Source organism: Populus euphratica, unplaced genomic scaffold, assembly GCF_000495115.2.
Source record: "Populus euphratica unplaced genomic scaffold, PopEup_1.0 scaffold120.1, whole genome shotgun sequence".
In the NCBI taxonomy this organism is placed as follows: Eukaryota; Viridiplantae; Streptophyta; class Magnoliopsida; order Malpighiales; family Salicaceae; genus Populus; species Populus euphratica.
The window spans coordinates 683,751-703,130 of record NW_011499918.1 but is presented as its reverse complement, the minus strand read 5'-3'; the positions used below and the strand labels follow the sequence as shown (position 1 = coordinate 703,130).

Genomic DNA, 19,380 nt, shown 5'->3' with positions numbered 1-19,380 from the left:
TTTTTTGTGTTTTTGCTTTACAATGCCATTTTGAGTATATGAATAAAAAGTAATAGTTTAGTGAATAATATCATTTTAGAAATAGAATTCATCATATGATGTTTTATATTTTTCACCTCTATCTATTTTTCTTACCTTTATCTTTTTATTAAGTTGGTTTTTAACTTTTTTTCTTAATGTTTAAATAACTTACGAGTCTTAACTTTGCTTTTTAGTAGATAGGTAAATTAACATCTTATACAATAATATATAAAAAGTAATATAATATTTTTTCCCCACTTCTATTTTTCTTAAATTATAAATAAATATTATCTGAATGGATTAAATATAAAGGTTCACTATATCTTTCAATTGTTTTCTTTTAATATTTATGAATTTTGATTCTTTATAAACATTAAATTTATTATTTTTCTCAAGAACCATAATTAGTAATAATTCAAGATTAATTAATATTTATATAGAATTATAATTCACATATCAATATCAAAACCTGTTATGCTATATATCACAATACTAAAGAAAGTAAGGACAAAAGGTATTTTTATTATTATCAATCTTATTTTTGGTTACAGTAGTCATTACATTCATTTTGAAAATGTGTTCACAAAGATACCCTTTTTCCTATATACATCCCACTTTTAGTTAATATAAATTATAATTTTCAAAAACCACTTAATAATGAGCAATATATTAAGTTCTTTCTAATATCAACACCATGAAGCATATTATTAAGGCTTGAAAGCTTTTTGAAAGTCATATTTATAATAACCTTTCCAACACTTAGTACCGTTAAGGTTGATAAATTTTTCTTATAAAATTATTCATCATCAATCTTTTTGTAAGTGGAAAACATTCTCATATCAGTGTAGACATCTTTTATAATTCTATTATCAATTCATCACTACTTAGGATTGTTGATTAGATTGACTTTGTAGCTAGTCATGTACATGCTCATCTCTAACACTTCAATTAAAAGATCATCAATCTTAATGGCATGGGCTTGAGTTGCCCTTTCTTTTTTAAAGTTACCTTAATGAGACTTATTTCTACAATCTTTTGCTTGATATCTAGTTTTATTGTAGATAAAGCATTTGTCATTAAGTCTTTTAGCAATATATTTTCCCTTCACAACAAGATTCTTATTTTGGTTTTTATTATGAAACTTTGTTAGTTGTTTAATCAAATTCTCCCAAAGGTCATTAAATAAGAGTTGGTTATCTTTTTGAAAAATTTGTTCTCATCTTCTATTCTCAACCTTACAGTAAGGACTTCAACTACCATCTTTTCTTTTTTATATTTAAAGTAGTTCTTGAAATCTTTCTAAATTAGTGGGAATTTTTTAATAATAACAACCACTTAGAAAGATTCACTCAAAACCATTCCCTGGGTAAGAATTTCATGTAAAATAAGTTGAAACTCTTAAACTTGATTAATTATAGACAATGAATCAACCATATTGAAGTCAAGAGTTTAATTGACTATGAATTTTTTCATAATGGCATCTTAAGCTTTGTATTTCTAACCAAAATATTCTTATAGTACCTTTACATTATTAATGCAACTATATCCATCATAAAATGTATTCTCCATTCCACTCAAGATATAGTTTTTGTATGCAAAATCATATTGCATCAATTCATCCATAGATTTATCATTTAATAACTTTGATGTATCTCCAATTAAAAATATTTTCAATTTTAAGATGATCAGATAAAATTATATCTTTTATTATGATTTTTTAAAGTTTAAACTATTAAGTTTTCAGGTTTCTCATCATAAATCACAGAAGATAATGGTGTAATCCTCCTTACTGTAATAGAACTTGTCATTGCAGCAATTGGTGAAGCCATAATTATTTTTATTGTAAAGAAACAACAGCTAAATATCTATTTTGATTAAAATCTGACTTAGAATGTGCATATTAATTTTTTTTTTAAAAGAACTGTATTAAAGAAGTTATAAATTAAATAACAACAAAATATATTAAACTAAATAATTAATAAATAAGTAAAAATTTAGCCATAAGATCGTTGGAAAATTGTTTAATAAAACTACAAATAACATTCAATTATCAGAACCATATTATTGCTTTAAAAGGTAACGTGTGAACATGAGCTACTGGAGGGAATGCATTCTAAATTTCGACGACGGTGTGAAAGGTGACATGTGAAAATGACGTATTGGCTTGACAAAAGATGAATAACAAGAGGGTTAACGCTGGGCATTTTTTCTATATAATGCCAAGGAGAACTCTACATTTCTTCACTGCATTTCTTCACTCCTGGTCAGTTATCTAGCCAAGGTCTCTTAGCTACTTGCTAGTCTACAAAAGATCAAAGATATGGCTCGCCTTTGCAGAAAAGTCGTGGAAACACCAATTCAATGCTCTACTGATGCTTTCTATAAATTCTTCAAGAAACAAGCAAACTCCTTACCGAATGTCTGCGGTTCTATTGTGCAGACAGTAGGACTCGCTGACGGTAACAAAAGCTGGGTTAATACTGTTGGCTCCCGCAAAGTGATTGAAATCCTGTCTTCCGAGTCTTGCCGTGGTACGTCCGCTATTAATTAAGGATGCAATAACAATATTTCAGTGCTGATCCATACAGTAAATGATTTTAATTCTAGCTATAATAGATTAGATTCTGGTTGAAATTACTTAGAAACTTATAAGATTGGGCATTGTTTTTTCAATTATGATCAGACACTGCGGAGAAAATCAAGTATGTAGTTGAATCCATTGACGACCGCTCTAGGAAAATCACCTACAAAGTGCTGGAAGGAGCGCTGCTGCAACAGTACGAGTCCTTCTCTGTTACTCTACAGGTTACTTCTTCCAGCACCGCGAAATGGACTATCAATTATCAGAAAAAAGATCCTGCCAGCGAAAACCCTGATTTTTACCTCCAACTTTTGCCAACTGTCAACGCTACTGTTGATATTTACCTTCGTTCTAATGATTACTACTAAACATAATCAACATCACAGAACATGCCCGTACTACTTACTAGTGTCTGTATTGACGAATAAAGAGTTCAAAGGAGCTTAATTATATGCATGCATGCATGTTCCCGCCCACTTATATACTAAGATGTAATAATACGTATGTACCTTTTGGTTTGGCTGGCTAGGCTACCATATATATTCACTCACATGACAAGACTGGCTCCTTACATGCTTCCCTTCTATGGAGGTTGTAGCATGAAACGGCGATGCCTTCTGATATTGTGGGTATTTATGTAATCAAGACGGTCATCCCTCTATGTATCTTGTCTGTGTCGATATTGAATAATAATAATGTGTGCGCTTTAATCACTTAAATTAAATGTGTTTTATAATAATAATAATAATATATGTTATGGAGTGATATGAGGTGCTTTGAATGTTTTCTAATAATTAGTTATAGTAATTAACAAGAATAGAACTATACAAAAATAAACACTTAATGAAAAAGTTCACCACTCAAACTTCACGGCTTCATCACTGGGCAAGCTTCAACTGTCTATCTAGGGAAGGCTAGAGAAGCTAATAACTTCCATGCACATGAAAGAGCAAAAATGAAAGAAGCTAACCCAAAAAATAGAAGTCTCCCTAGTTTCTATTAATATAAATAAATATTAATGTTTGTTTAATGAAAATTCGCCTGTTATTTTTTGAATGCTATATGTCCACGTCGTTTCTTAACAATTAATATATTATTAAAGGGTGGGTTTTGTATTCTTCGTTATTCGAAATGTTTTTTTTTCTTCCTGTGATGCCCACTTGGCAGAGAGTTAACTATCATGCTCGTATTTCGAGAAATAAAACTAAGAGAGATATTTGATTTATCAAATTTTATGAATATAAATATGCAAATAAAAAATCAATATAAATATTTTTTTTTAAAAAAAGAATATAGATGTTTCTAAAAGCTATTATTCTTTCAGCAAAAGGTTCCCTCTATAGATCTCCTAATCAGAAATGCATGCAATGTTCCATTCTTTCAGCGTTGAGTCAATTCACGTAGAAGCTAGTTATCCCAAGCCATGAGCAGATTCTTCTTTCCCTATCCATAATAATTTTATTTATTTTTCACTCCACACCCGCAAGTTTCATTTATTCACAACTCAGGTATAATTCTTAACCATGCTCAATAACACTGCACTAATCCAACACCATTGGATGAACGGAAATAATGTACTGATAATGGAATTTTATTTTCTATTAGATGTTGTTTAGTATTGCGGCTATGGATGATGTTCATCCACATCCACAACTATTATGGTAAAGTAGAAAAATTATTTTTTTATAAAACCAACCAGTAATTGCGGCACAACCACCGGTTTGCAAGAAACAGCTCCTTTTTACCTTTTGCGTAAATTTATGAACAATGGAGCTATGCTCCATTATTCATAAGTTTGCTTTCATGACCAGTGGAGCATGGGCTTCACTGTTTTGGTCAGACCAATATGGTTCAAAGCTATACATTAAACCGGATCAGACTTAATAAAATAAAAAAAATATTTTTAATTATATTTTATTTAAAAAAACTAGTGTTAAATATTATTCAATTACGCTATATAAATTAGACGAAAATCATCTGATGACATAGTATTTATAAAATTTGATCGCAATTCCAATTTTATTCCTGATTATATTTTACTTGATGTAGTTATGCTCTTAAGATATTTGTGAAAACTACAGTTCTTGTAGGATATATTTTATACATGATGGAATTATAGATAACTTAATGAAATAATAAAAAATGTTTTATATAAAGTATCATTTATTTCATGATATAATAGCAATAGTTAAATCTATAATATTTAAATTAAAAACCATAAATATTAATATATATATATATATATTAAAATTATTTTATAATCTCAATTTCAAAAGCATTCTTAACCAAACACATTAAACTACTTTTTGACAAATCTCAATTTTAACCATAGTTTTAATTAAACATATAATTTTTTCAAATGAACCTCAATTACAAGTACTTTTTATAAAATAACTTTTTTCAAATAACAATCACAACAATAATCACAATCCAAACACACCTTAATCTTTAGAATATAAATATGATTGATTATTGATTATTGAAAGTAAAATTCTATAAATATTTCAAAACCAAATTTGAAATTGAATAAAAAATTATTAGCCTCATTTCTTATAAGGTAAAAGATTAAATTCAATAGGCAATGTGAAAATAGAGCGCCAACATTTGAAGTAAGATGTTATACTGTGGTGATGTATGTGGAATCCACCGATCTCTAAATGTTACTTTTTTGGGTGGTGTTGAAATTGTCTTGACAAGGCTACTTTTTTTTTACAACACGTGATAATTATGATAATTAAGGAGATGTGTTGTGCTAGCCATTCTTTTTTCTTTTATTTTCTCTCTCATCTCTTCAATTTATGCACCTTGCTTAATCAAAAATATTAGAGTGGGTTGTTTGTTTTTTGTATGTCAAATTTAATTTTTATTATTTTGAATGCTTTTTTCTTTATTTATTTATATATTTTTCAATTTTATTTTTTAACACCAAGCTGTTTAGTATTAGACATTGTGGAAAAAAAATTCCTTGCTTTTTATGTGGTAATCCTAATTTTATAACTTGGGCTGAGGATTTAGAAGGTCAGCCTAGGTCGACTCGAGTCAGTTTTCGAGGATTTTTTCTTTAACTTTATCTTTCAACATTTAATTGCTTAAAAATTATGCTTTAGGATTTTTTTTCTTTATATGAAGTTATTTGGGTCTGATGACTTGGAAAATGGGTTTTACTTTGTTTTTTTTTTAATTTTCTTTATATAGTGTATTTTAGTTCTTATTACCCAGGTTATGAATTTACTTGAGTTAATTTGAGTTTTTTTTTGGATTTTTTTAATTGTATATTATTTATTTATTATCCTTTAATATTTTGTTGATTGAGAATTGGATTTTATAATTTATTTTGATTTATTTTTTTCTGGAGTTATCAATATTTTATGACATAGATAATGAGTTTTGTAGGTTAACGGTTCAAATCGATCCAATATTTTGTTATTTTAGTATTAAAAAAAACATTTAATAAATATGTTATCATTTTAATATTTATAAAATATATTGTCCATATCAAATTTTGAGTTTTGTGATTGAATTTATTTTCTGCTAAAAAAACATGTTAATAATATTTTTTCATATTTTTTATGTTTAAAAAACAATTCAACCTTTGGCTTAGAGTGAGCCAAGGATTTAGTAAATTGCAGGACTAGCACAGAAAACAATCTAGACAAAAATATAGTTGCATCCATAACATTTCTTATTCTAGCTAATTATCAAAAGTTTATTCTTAGTCGTCAACTTTCAATCAATGTGCATTATCTATAGAGGGATTTATTCACTTAAAAAGAAATTTACTAACATTTCAAAAGTTTTTTTTATATATATAAGGCTTGCTTTCTTCTTTCTCATAATTGTTTAGTTAGCATTATAAACTGATTTGTTACTTCAAAATTTTTAGCCTTAGTTTGAAAGTTTTTTATGTATGTATTATTATGTTAGAAAATTAATAAAAAACTATTTTAATTTTTAGATTGAGATAATTCATTTTACATCATTTCATTTATTGCTACCCTTTATAAAACATATTTTGCTAAAGTGTGATGTCATCATCCAAATTTTACCCAAAAATAGGGATTGAAAATAAAATTCCTAAGGATCAAGAATTTTATCGGATTTACTTTACTGATTACTAAACATAATACTATTTGGTATGTATTTTTACCAAAATAATGGTATCTACTTAGTTCTCTTCCTTGAAACTTCTTTATTTTTTACAATTATATTTATTTTATCATTTAACAAATCTTAATTTAATAAGTGTATTAGAGAATTCATCATTCCAAAATTCTCACTTTTATAGGTTAACTAAGATATAAAAATTATTATGAGGACAACTTACTCTTTCCAAGCTCCAACTAGCTTTTTTTATATATATATTATCATGGGAATCTCTAGGAAATTATTAGTTTCTAAAGCTACTTAAAGCGCTAGATAGCTTAGTTTTTTTTTAAAAAAAATACATAGATGTCAGGATCTTTAGTCAATTATGTAGTGCTACATAACTTAGTTTTTGTTTTTTACAAAAAAAAAAACAGATATTAGGATTTTTAGTCAATTATGTAGGGTTATCGTTACAATATTTTTTTATTATTTTTTTAACGGCTTTAAATCAATTCTACGTGCTTGATGGACTATACTCAAGCACTTTTGTTAAGATTATTCATACAACTATTAAGATTATCTAATCGTGTACTTAGTAACAGGAAAAATATGATTGGATATGACTTGTGAGATTTAAAAAGGGTTTTATTCTGGAGGTGTTAAGTTTTTCTTAGAAAAAGAACAGAGAAAACAATGAAGGGATGGATTGGGCCAGCAACGCCTGGGGTAAGGAATCAGGTCTGGCAAGTTTCAATCTTACGTGGGAAACATGGACTACAGAAAAGATTCAAGGACGACTAAGGTTTTCCAGTTTTTCTTTAATGCTTAGTGTATGTTATTATTGTTATTATTATTATTATTACTACTAAGGAACAAACACATAAAAGAAATATTCACTTTATTTTGTTGGTACATCACTTAAAAAATATCACTAGTAATTATTTCAAAAAAAATAAAACAACTGAATAATTAGAAGTATTTATAGGAAAAAATACTACATCATTTAACAGTTTTATCGACAGAATTTTTTTATTAGTGTAAAACACATATTTTATTGGCAATTAATTTACCAATAAAATCACTGAAGAATATGCTCCGTCAGTGAATCTTTCATTGGTAATTTTTTATCTGTCATCAAATCTGTTAGTACAAAAAAATAGTATTATTGGCAGATTTATTGATGGGACAGACATGTAAAAAAAAATATCTGCTTCATTCTGTTGGTATATCCCTCGAAAAATACTATCGGTAATTATTTAAAAACATTTTATAAAATTATAAAATAATTAAATCAACATAAATCAATACTCTATAATATATACTCAAAATTCTTGAAAAAAAGAATAATAAAATCAACTCAAATAAATTTGCAACAAATAAATAAAATGAAAAAATAAATTCAACTAAAAAAATTCATATGAAAAAAATGAAATTGCAATTTGATAAAAATTTAAAAATTCTATAAATAAATCAACTAAAAATTGATCTCATATTAAAAAATAAAATCTCACAACAACATTTATATAATTATTAAGAACAAAAACAATTAAAAATAAAATATAGTGAAAAAATCATGAAAAAAGAAGAAAAAAAATTATATCTTAATATAATTGCAAGTGAAGCTAATGAGAGAAAAAAATTTATAAAGCATATTAGTTTAAAAAAATAAGAGGTTAAAAGAAGAAGAAAATATACCCGAGCATGGATGAGAAGAGAAGGAGATAAAGAGAAAGGAGAAGAGAAAGAAATAGATATTGATATTTTTTACATATAGTGAAGAAGAATAAGAAATGAGTCTGTTTTTTGTGAAATAAAGAAATTCAGGCTTTTTATTAGGATGCATTAGTAATTCTATCTATAATATTTAATTTAAATTTTTAATTTCATATAAAAATTTAAGAAACCGTCAGTAATCATTAATGATTTTTCAATTCATCGATATTCTGTTTGTAATATTTAAATTAAAATTTTAAATTAGTTGAATTTTTTCACATAACCACCATATAATATTAATGACTTTTCAATCCGTTGGTGATTTTTCTAGAAAAACAATAATTAACAGTGCAATTGAAAAGTGAATAGTTTTAAAGCTCTTTGAAAAATACTAACAAAACATTTTATCGGTAATTCCCTATATAATCTATTATGTCAGTGATTCACAATTTACCAACAAATTTACTAATGGATTTTACCAACAGAATTTATTCTGTTGGTAATTCTATTAGTAAATCATTATATTTTTTGCTTTATTTTAATTTTTTTTCTTCATTGTAATTCTCTTGGTATATATTAAGGGAATATTTTTATTAGTAAAATTTTATGAAAATTTACCGATAAAAATATTTTCTTGATATTTCTATTTATATTTATCGATTTTCTAATAACGAAATATATACATAGGATGTAGTAAAGAAGGAATTTGAAATAATAAAACTAGTACATGGTTTCTACATGAAAAAACTAAATAATTACTAGAAACACTTGCTTGAGTTAAAGGTATATATTTATACATGATCCATGATCACTCACTTATCATATTTTGGTCTATATAACCTTTTATTTCAAGTGTGATACAAATAAAACAACCAAATAATTGTAGGATATAAAATCTTAACTTGGGTTTCATTTCTAATTAGGTCTTAAATTTGGTCTTAAATGTATCTAATGACTATATAATTTTTTTTTCCAATAGTAATTGCTACATATTATAAATTGTGATCGACGTAACATATAAAAGGATCATACGTTTATGTTTGGTGGAGTTGTATATGGCACATTGTTGTTTGGTAATGGTAGCTAGGAGGCATGTGATTTTCGATCATGTGGAAGTGTTGGCTGTCCCTTGGACTTTCATGGAAGGTTAAGGTCATGAATAGTAGTGAAACCCTAGCATATCCTCAATTTTCTCAGTTCTGGTAAGTATTTCCATTTAATCTCCATATTTTATGCTATAAAATGATGTTGTGTGGAGAATTTGTAGGGAAAGAATTATTAGAAATCTATTGTTGGGACAAAATCAATAATAAAGTTAAATAATTTAAGATCCATTTGATCATAAGATAATACTTCATGGACTAGATTGAGCAACAAAATAATGTTTATTATATCTTCATCAGTGTAAATGAGATTTTGCTACCCATTGGATTCACTGGAATAAATCAGGAAGTAGGACTTTTTCTGCAGAATTCATATCATTACTGCCACAATCTTGAATGGAAAATCCCAGACGAGGGATAGATTTCCATAATTTTTGCCAGTTTTTGAATAGTCTAATAATATCAGTATGAATCTCCATGTACACATATTCAGTTTCCTAACACTAACACCGTAAAAGTATATATCAAAGATATCAACCAAGAAGAAACATAGACATCATGAAGAAACGAAGCATCAAAACAAAAACAAGAGCCAAATGTATTCTGGAAAAGGTTAGGTAGATCTAAGCATGACCCCGGCCCTCTAAGAAACTCCAAGGGACAACTAATACTTGTACGTGGATGATGAGGTCGTGCCTCTTACCATCACCAAACACCAATATGTCCAGATATTCCAACGGATGATCATACTGCAAACGTTTGAATTGGATTTACTATTTATTTTTGTTTTGGGATGTGAAGTATATATCATGAACCACTCCAATAAATCATTGATAAACTAAGTCGTTATTTATTTATTTATTTATATAAAGGTATAATTAAGTATATTTGATAAGTTTTTTTTTTAAAAAAAAAATCCCTTTTTTATGTATCTAGAATCTTATTTAAGCAATAAAGTATATTTTCAGTCCACTCTTAAGCCTAAAATTTATTGGGATATCATTTAACAACAAGAGATTGAATGCACTTTCTTCTAACTCTAAATTGAGGAACTGTTTTGGAGTATTGTAGAGGTTGTTTTAAAAGAAAAATTACTTAAAAATGCATCAATATAATATGTTTTAAAAATTTATTATTTATATTAACACATCAAAAAGATCTAAAAATACTAAAAAAATTAATTTAAAATTCAAAAAATTCAAAAAACTTCTAAAATATAATTAAACCACAATACCAAAGGGGATCTAAATCAAGTTCATTTTGTATTATAGTGTTATTTGATTTTGTAAATATGACACTTTTATGTTATGCCTTGCAAAGCTTCGAGATGAAGTGTATGTTTATTATTATGGTTAAGAGTGATTTTAAAAGTATTTTTAACTTGAAAATTTATTAAAATAATTTTTTTAGATTTTTTTTTATTTTTAATATTATTACATCAAAAACATGAAAAAACACTATGAAATTATCAATTTAATATTTTTCCAAACTAAATATATTGTTAAAACACTATAGAAAAGTATAAAATCTAGGAAGGCTGAATTTATGTAATGCACATAGAAAAGTATATTATAGATGTTAGACATATTATATTCTATTGGATTACCGGTTCTTGTAAGTTTAGACTTATAAAAGAATTAGTATATTTATTATTATTTTTAGATTTTAATCCGTTTAATATTGAACCCTACCAACTTGACTTTTAATTTAATGATTTGACTCTTCAGTTGCAGTTGTTAATTTATAACTAAAAAAAATATGAAAATAATATTATTTAAAAAAAATAATAATTCAAATAACCCGACCCAAGAATTAGGTGTATGCTAGGTTTTTCTTAAATTTGGTTTAATAATTATCCTTCAAAGAATATACATTTTAAGTTTACAAAAAAGAGAGAAATTTGACTGCATGCAGCATGAAGGCATGGACAGACAGCTAAAATAGAGTTGATTCAATCTCTTATTTATTTGGATCCCATTATTAAAAATAATAACACTATCCCGATCGGCCTTTAAAAAAAATAAAAATTCAAGGGAGTATTATATTGTTGGGAAGGTTAGGTTGACCCCTCCAAGAAAGTCAAAGGGGAGGGACACCTAATGTCTTGCACGAGCATGAAGGTGAGATGCCTCTTGCAATTACCAAACACCAACATGTCATGATCCTAGGAATGGTATTGGAGGCTGTCTGTATGACTAAACGGGGTTTATTATTATTTTTTTCTTTTTTTAACTCGTGTTAATATCAAATGAATTGGTTCGGATTTTTCTAGTAAAAAAAGGGTGAATTGGGTTTTTTAAATGATTTTTTTTAAAATAATTACCTCTCAGTTTGATGTGAAAATCTCTAGTTACATATTATTGTTTATCGAGGTTTGTGGTTCAATTATACAATAGCTATTCCTTTCCTTTTAAGACATTTTGAGTTCTAGCTTTTTCTTGTAATCTACTTTTTTATTTTTCTCTTACAAAAAAAAAATGAAATGTAATATTAAATTAATTATTTAGAAGCATTTTTTACAGGGCATATATGATATCCAATCCACTCCATGGATATGATCATCCCAAAATAAAATCATACCAAACATAACACAGGTTATCTAAAACTCGTAATTACTAAACTCATCCTAATCACGTACACTATATATATATATATATATATAAACAAACTTGATTTGGTTCCACTAGTTAATTTAAGATTTGGTTTGGGTTGTGTTTAAAACAAAATTATTTTGATAAATTCAAGTAAAATCAATTTAACATAATTAATTATGATGCAGGTCTTGTACATGGCCAGTTACAACTAATAAAGACTAACAAAATCTCCAATTTTACACCATGAGTTGGATGAGTTGCATCAATGGTTTTATCTTCATTATTTTTTTTAAAAGAAAAAGACAAAGTTATTGAAAATTTTGTTTTCTAACAACTAGAACAAAATTTCCAAGAACACAATCAAGATTTTATATTCTTTATTCAAAAAATCTCCATCCGTCCATGAAAAGCATGGAAAACATTGGAAATCACTATCAATACATGCAATGAACACAAGGTGACAAGAATCATAGACATTTACCAACCAAATAGAAGCCAGGTGTGTGTCTTTTCATCGGTGATATTTTGCTCAAAATCAATGAACATAACTCAAGACATTGTCCTTTCATGTTCATTGCTGGAGGAAACTAGCGGTGCAGAATTTGTAAGGGCTAAAGGCGTGTCTGAATAGTTACATCGATCTCTGGTGGCTTTGATTCATCATGTTCTTGGAGATCCGTGAACGATATTTGTATTAATTTTATTTCAATTATTGATGGCTGCGTCTTCGATCCCATTTCCCCCACCATGAAAAGAAAAGGAACGGCTGCAAATTTTGTTGCGGTATACGAGGAAGTGAAGGGGGGAGGAAAGATCACAAAAATTGGCACTTCTTGGACAGAGTTACATCAATGACGTCCAAGTTGGGGAGGGGAAATGCTGACCAAAATGAAGAACTTGAGAGGTGTTTGGTGGAGGATTTTAATCCAATTGACATTTTCAATGTTCAAATTGTGTGTGCAGTTGAATTTTGGTGATAGATCAACCACAAAAATATGCATAATTTTCAAAGTTTAACAGAGGAGAAGGTCTGGGTAATGAACAGATGTATGATTGTGTTTTGCCTGGATTAATTTGAATTTTTAACTGGATTAACTAGATTTTTTATTTTTTATTTTTTTTCTACCCAAACAAATTCAAACAGAGGGTCGACTGGAGATCTAGATTTTAAAACAATGAAAAAATACGGAGAATTCTCTGGATTTTATAATTTTGAATTGCCTACAATCACTCAAAAAAATCCAAAATTTGAATCAAAGGTTAACTTGGAAAATTGGGAGGTTGAAGAATTTGGTCACGAAAAGCATATTTGATAGGGATTCTAGCTGCCACGAATATTCCCATAAAATAAAATAAAATAAAATAAAATCAGAATAGAAAATCCAAAACTCTTTGGTTCAAACGTATACCAAATTTCAAACGGAAAGATGTTTTCCTAAGGTTCATAAGTTGGTCCCCAACCTTTATTTTTTATCAATTGGATCTCCAATTTGTACAACAATCCTCCATCAAACCCAAAATTGGGTCAAATTAACCTTTTTTAGTCCATTTTCAAATAAAGGTAATCTAAGATTCTTTATCCAATTACATCATAAAACATAAAATCCATCTTATAATTTGATAGTATTTGGTATCAAAACAAAAAATAAGGGTTGAATAGCCTTTAATTAGAAGCATGAAAATCGATTTGATCCCATCTATAGTAGATGGTTTGATTAAATCAAATGAAAAAAAAAATAAAAGAGTAGAGGACCATACATGATTTTTAGCCTATTTCGTTTTACATATTCATGTGATGTTCATGAAAAAGCTCTATTCTCTTTCCTAGTCTTCTTGTATTTTATATAACAACATTACACTAATTGGTATTCTACAACATTCCTTTTTCAAAACATGCTTTTGCAATAATAAATACTGAGTTATTTTTTGAAATTAGCGTAGCTTAAAAATAGAGGAAATAACACAATTCAAGAAATATTAAAAAAATGGTATGATTTGATAAATTGTATATAACATTTAACACTTTCAAGTTGCAAGCAATCCAATCAAATTAAAATTCTAATTTTCCTTTTCTTTTTCTTTTTCTTTTTTTTTTTGTTTTACGTGTGTATATAAAGTATGTGACTGTGAAAATATATTATTTTTTAAAATAATTTCTAGACTGTTTTCTTTTTTAATTATATATATATATATATATATATAACTCACTCATTGTATCTAATCCAATAATACTAAAACAACAATGAACAATTAGATTAAACAACAAACACATGCAAATAAAAAATGAGCCATATTTTTTATGATACAATAGCAATTATATTATAAATACTTTATCTGCATAATTCATTATATATATATATATTTGGCTATCTGGGTTTTTTTAATCGAGACTATACTTTCTCTTTTTAACTTTGTATTTTCAAAATTTATAAAAAAAAAATTTAACTCTCCCTTTCACAGCATTGTTGTCTCTGGTTTGCACAAAGTAGTCGCAACTTGGAGAGCATGAAAAGACACAACAAATCAAAGTATCTTCAAGTAATACCAAAATATCAAACAGCTGTCACCACTCTATGTCCTTCCTTGCATTGCTCCTTCTTCACTTCCCTCCTATATAAACCTCCTCTCCTCTTCTCTTCCTCAATGAATCCGCTTGAACACTAAAACAAAGCTCATATTCTGAGATTGCGAGGTTAGCAATACACACAACCCAAAAAAACATATATATTCTTGGGTCTTGTTTCGATTAGACAACAAAGTTCTTGTTTTTTTTTTTTTTTTTGTGGTTTTGGTTTTTTTTAGTGTTTTCTTTGAAGACCCTTTTGCATTTGAAAACACAACCCTCTTGCTATAAGTCTTGAAACATGAATAACGCAATGATGTCTTCATTAAACCAATCAAAATTAGCTTTCACTTCTTTGACTAATCCTATACCAAGAAAGCATTCATCTTTCAGTGCTTTGAAATTTTCTCCACTACCCATTATCCAAAACTCACAAAAAGGCCTGAGCTATGATAAGATTTCACAAAAACCACTTCACATTTCTTCAATTGAGAGTTTCTCATTTTCAAGAAAAACCCAGCAAGAAAAGCCTGTTACAGTCTGTAATGCATATGAGGCTGATAGGTCAAGGCCACTAGATATTAACATTGAGTTATCAGATGAGCATGCAGCTCAAAAGATTAAAATTGGGTTATATTTTGCTACATGGTGGGCTTTGAATGTGGTTTTCAATATTTATAACAAGAAGGTCCTGAATGCTTTTCCTTACCCTTGGCTTACTTCTACTCTCTCACTTGCTTGTGGGTCTCTTATGATGCTGATTTCTTGGGCTACAAGGATTGCTGATGCTCCTAAGACTGATTTTGAGTTTTGGAAGACTCTGTTCCCTGTAAGTCTTTTATGCCCTTTGTATTTTATGGGTTTGTTTGCTTGGTTTTGAGAATTTGTAGAAAAGATTAGAAATTCGAGTTTGTTTAGTGAATTTTGTTATTTTTGGGACATGAAAACATACGCTGCATAAAATTTCAGTCTTAATGTATTCAAGTCCTTTTTGGTTGCTGAGAATGTGGGGGAAAAGATGAGAAGTTTGAATTTGGTTAGTGAATTTTGTGTTATTTTGGAACATGGAAACATTGAAATTGTTGAAGACATGATCATAATACCGTCTTAGTTGACGCAAGCTTTAGTCTTTAATATAGCAGAGCAAAAATTTTGGGTGAGAAGTGTTTGAATTTGGTTTTATGAAAAGCTGATTTATGAGTTTGGTGTTTAGGTTGCTGTGGCACATACAATTGGGCATGTGGCTGCAACTGTGAGCATGTCAAAAGTTGCAGTCTCATTCACTCACATAATCAAGAGTGGGGAGCCTGCTTTCAGTGTCTTGGTTTCAAAGTTTCTGCTTGGTGAGACATTCCCCCTGCCAGTTTATTTGTCTCTACTACCAATTATTGGAGGCTGTGCTCTATCAGCTGCTACCGAGCTCAATTTCAACATGACCGGTAAGATCACTTCTCAGGGTACACAATTTTAATAACAATATAGAGCTATGTTCTGTTGAATAACTGGAAACTTTTATGGGTTTTAGTGGTCGAGTTTGAAATTATGCTGCTATATTTTTCAGGTTTTATGGGGGCTATGATATCGAATTTGGCATTTGTGTTTCGGAACATATTCTCGAAGAAAGGGATGAGTGGGAAGTCTGTTAGTGGAATGAACTACTATGCTTGTTTGTCTATGTTGTCTCTGTTGATACTCACTCCATTCGCAATTGCGGTAGAAGGGCCTCAAATGTGGGCTGCTGGCTGGCAAAATGCTCTTGCTCAAATTGGACCCAATTTTGTTTGGTAACTACAATGACCTATAACTTTCATGAACATGTCAAGTTTTTCGCCACCATACTTTCTTGTCTTTTTTTATTCAGGCAAAACACATTGAATGTAAAAGGCAGATATGCTAAGTATATTGAGTATTTACATGTGATATTTACAATATCTGAAAAAAGTAATTCAATATCTGATAATAGATAGAAAAGACTAGCTTTGATTTCTTTTTACTATCTTTTTTTTTTTTAGTATATAGTAAAGATTAGCTTTGATTTTGGTTGGTGACAGTGACTGGCATGTTACTTGAAGACATTGATAAGTTTCTAAGATTGTGTCTGCAAATATTTTCGCTTAGATATTGTAGTATTTTCTTATTACCAGAGATTTAACATCTAAAATCTCCTTTCATTTTCTTACACTTTTCTCAGAGGGCATGTTCATTTCCCCTTTCCAGTTTGTTTTGAACTGAAGTAGCAATCTTGATGTGATGGTTTCTTTAGAGGCACTAATCTATTGCAAAATCGAGGACAATTTACTGCCATTTCGCTAATTATAATAATTTCTGCGGCTCTGAATTGAAACAGGTGGGTGGCGGCGCAAAGCATTTTCTATCACCTATACAATCAAGTTTCATACATGTCTCTGGATCAAATCTCGCCATTGACATTTAGCATTGGAAACACGATGAAACGGATATCCGTCATAGTCTCCTCCATCATCATCTTCCACTCTCCTGTTCAACCAGTCAATGCCCTTGGAGCTGCCATTGCAATTCTTGGCACCTTCCTTTATTCACAGGTATATTCCCATCTCCATTCAATTTAAGTTAGATTGGTCATACAGATTTTTGTGGGGATCAGATCGTCTTACTTGGGCAATTTTGCTTTATGCATGTGCTTTTCTCATCCAACTTGTTTGCATGGAGACAAAATCAGCGTAGGTAGCCTTTCGATCTTCTTTAGGGTCATTAAGGAACAGGGAAACAAACCAAATTGAGCATGCTTCTTTCTCATTCCCTTGTTACTTCTTGGTTGAGAGATTGATCATACAATCAACTCTATGATCAAGGAATTGACTACACAAGATTGGTGTGCATATAAAATGATTAAATGGTTGAAGTCAGATTAGATTGTCAAGTAAGATGAGCACCATATTGATTTTGAAGTGTCCCTGGTCTTCCTTTCTTTAGTTTTGAAGGTGTTATATTAATTCTTGAAGTTAGATTGTGGATACCATGAAAACCTCTAACAACATTCTGATATATTTCTGAGCAGGCAAAACATTGAGAGGAAGTGGTCCAAGATTTTAACTTCAGATGATAAGAGAGTTAAAAATGAAGATGTAGGCTTGGCTGGAATCTTGGGCAATGCTTTTGACAGACAAAATTTTTGTGTATCCTGTGAACAAGAGGATTATCTTTGCCGAGATAGACTAGGACTGTGGTGTTAGAGAACAGAGAGATAATGCTTGCTTGAACTTAGAGTACTAGTGACTTGAGTAGATAACAGTTTCCTTTCCTCTTCACTTTCTACGGAAGAAAATGCCTTGTAGTATATAAGAATAAAAAAATTTAATGTTTTGAAGCAGAATTATAATAATGAAACCAATTTCTCTATTTTTTATATGTTTCCCCTTCAGGGTGTGTTTATGTTTTCCTCTGCTTTTGCGTTTATTATAGGGGACAGCCCTCCACAGCAAAACATGTAAGAGCAAAAATAGTAAATTTATACTTTTATTATTGTATTTTTTTGTTTTCAGTGATGAGTTTAATGATTTTATTTTTTGAAATTAATTTTTTAAATATTTTTAGATTAATTTTATTAGCTGATATGATTTTTTAAAATAAAAAATATTATTTTAATATTTTTTGAGTAAAAAATATTTTAAAAAGTAATTGCAATTATATTTTTAAATAGATAAATGCAAAAATAATCACAAAAATAAATATACATTTAAAAATAATAAGCTTTAAAATAAATATATATTTAAAGTTTGTTTAGTTTACTAATAATAGTTGTTTTTTTTTTAAAAAGTATTGAAATAATTATTTAAAATTTAATTTTTAATATTTCCTTATTGAAAGCAGTAAATCACAAAATGCAAATGCAACGCGTTCTCAAAGGAGTCGTAATTGGATACAAGATTCTTGTGTGCCTTGAGATTCTAATGTGCCTTTAAATTGAAGTAGACGGTTGATTTGACCTTATTGAAAGTAATAGCTATGATTCAATCAAGTCTGCAAGGTAAATAACCATCCAGGTGGTAGTCAAGTAGTAAGGAATTAGGATCAAGAGATTTACTCTCTTTATGATCTCAGGTTCGAGTCCTTGGTTGCTCATATGATGGTCACTGGAGGCTTACATGGTCATTAACTTTAGGGCCCGTGGGATTAGTAATGATACGCGCAAGCTGACCCAGATACCCACATTAATCTAAAAAAAAAAAAGTCTGCAAGGTAAACGGATCACGTGTGTTTTTTTGCCCATGTAAAGAGTAGAGTTTTTTTCTTGTATGTGAAAAAATATTTTTAAATAAAAAATATTAATTTTTAAATTAGTTTAGTAATTAATATACACAAGTATCACCTATGTGGCTAGGGATGTTGTCAAGGTGCTACCTGTACAACCAGGATCTCTTCTTTTTTTTTAATCTAGTTTCTCTGCTACCGCGAACCCTATTAGATTCAGATATAATATATATATTTTTTTTTTGTTATTGGAAGAACCTAAATATATTGAATTATTTATTTTTCTTAAAAATTTTTCAATGTTTATTCTTTTTTTAAGGCCTGCAGCTAGATCATTAGATAAAAATCCAATGTTTTTTTAAGGCCTGCAGCTAGATCATTAGCTAGATCATTAGATAAAAATCCAATAAAAAGAAAAACAAAGAATATTACTATTGTGTAAATAAAGAGTTTGAGAATAATCATTAGACAATCTTCAAGATCTTTTTT

At 28.7% G+C, this 19,380-nt stretch overlaps 2 protein-coding genes across 2 annotated transcripts; both read left to right on the top strand.

Moving 5' to 3' along the window:
* Positions 1–2,257: 2,257 nt before the first annotated feature.
* Positions 2,258–3,321, top strand: LOC105134835 (kirola-like). The gene is made up of 2 exons (XM_011039392.1): positions 2,258–2,552; positions 2,705–3,321. Exons 1-2 carry the CDS (start codon positions 2,342–2,344, stop codon positions 2,968–2,970), a joined length of 477 nt encoding a protein of 158 aa, XP_011037694.1. The 5' UTR covers positions 2,258–2,341; the 3' UTR covers positions 2,971–3,321.
* Positions 3,322–14,722: 11,401 nt separating this feature from the next.
* Positions 14,723–18,048, top strand: GPT2 (glucose-6-phosphate/phosphate translocator 2). The gene is made up of 5 exons (XM_011039393.1): positions 14,723–15,490; positions 15,875–16,100; positions 16,223–16,445; positions 17,009–17,222; positions 17,699–18,048. The coding sequence occupies exons 1-5, from the start codon at positions 14,963–14,965 to the stop codon at positions 17,708–17,710; spliced, it is 1,203 nt and encodes a 400-aa protein (XP_011037695.1). The 5' UTR covers positions 14,723–14,962; the 3' UTR covers positions 17,711–18,048.
* Positions 18,049–19,380: the final 1,332 nt, after the last annotated feature.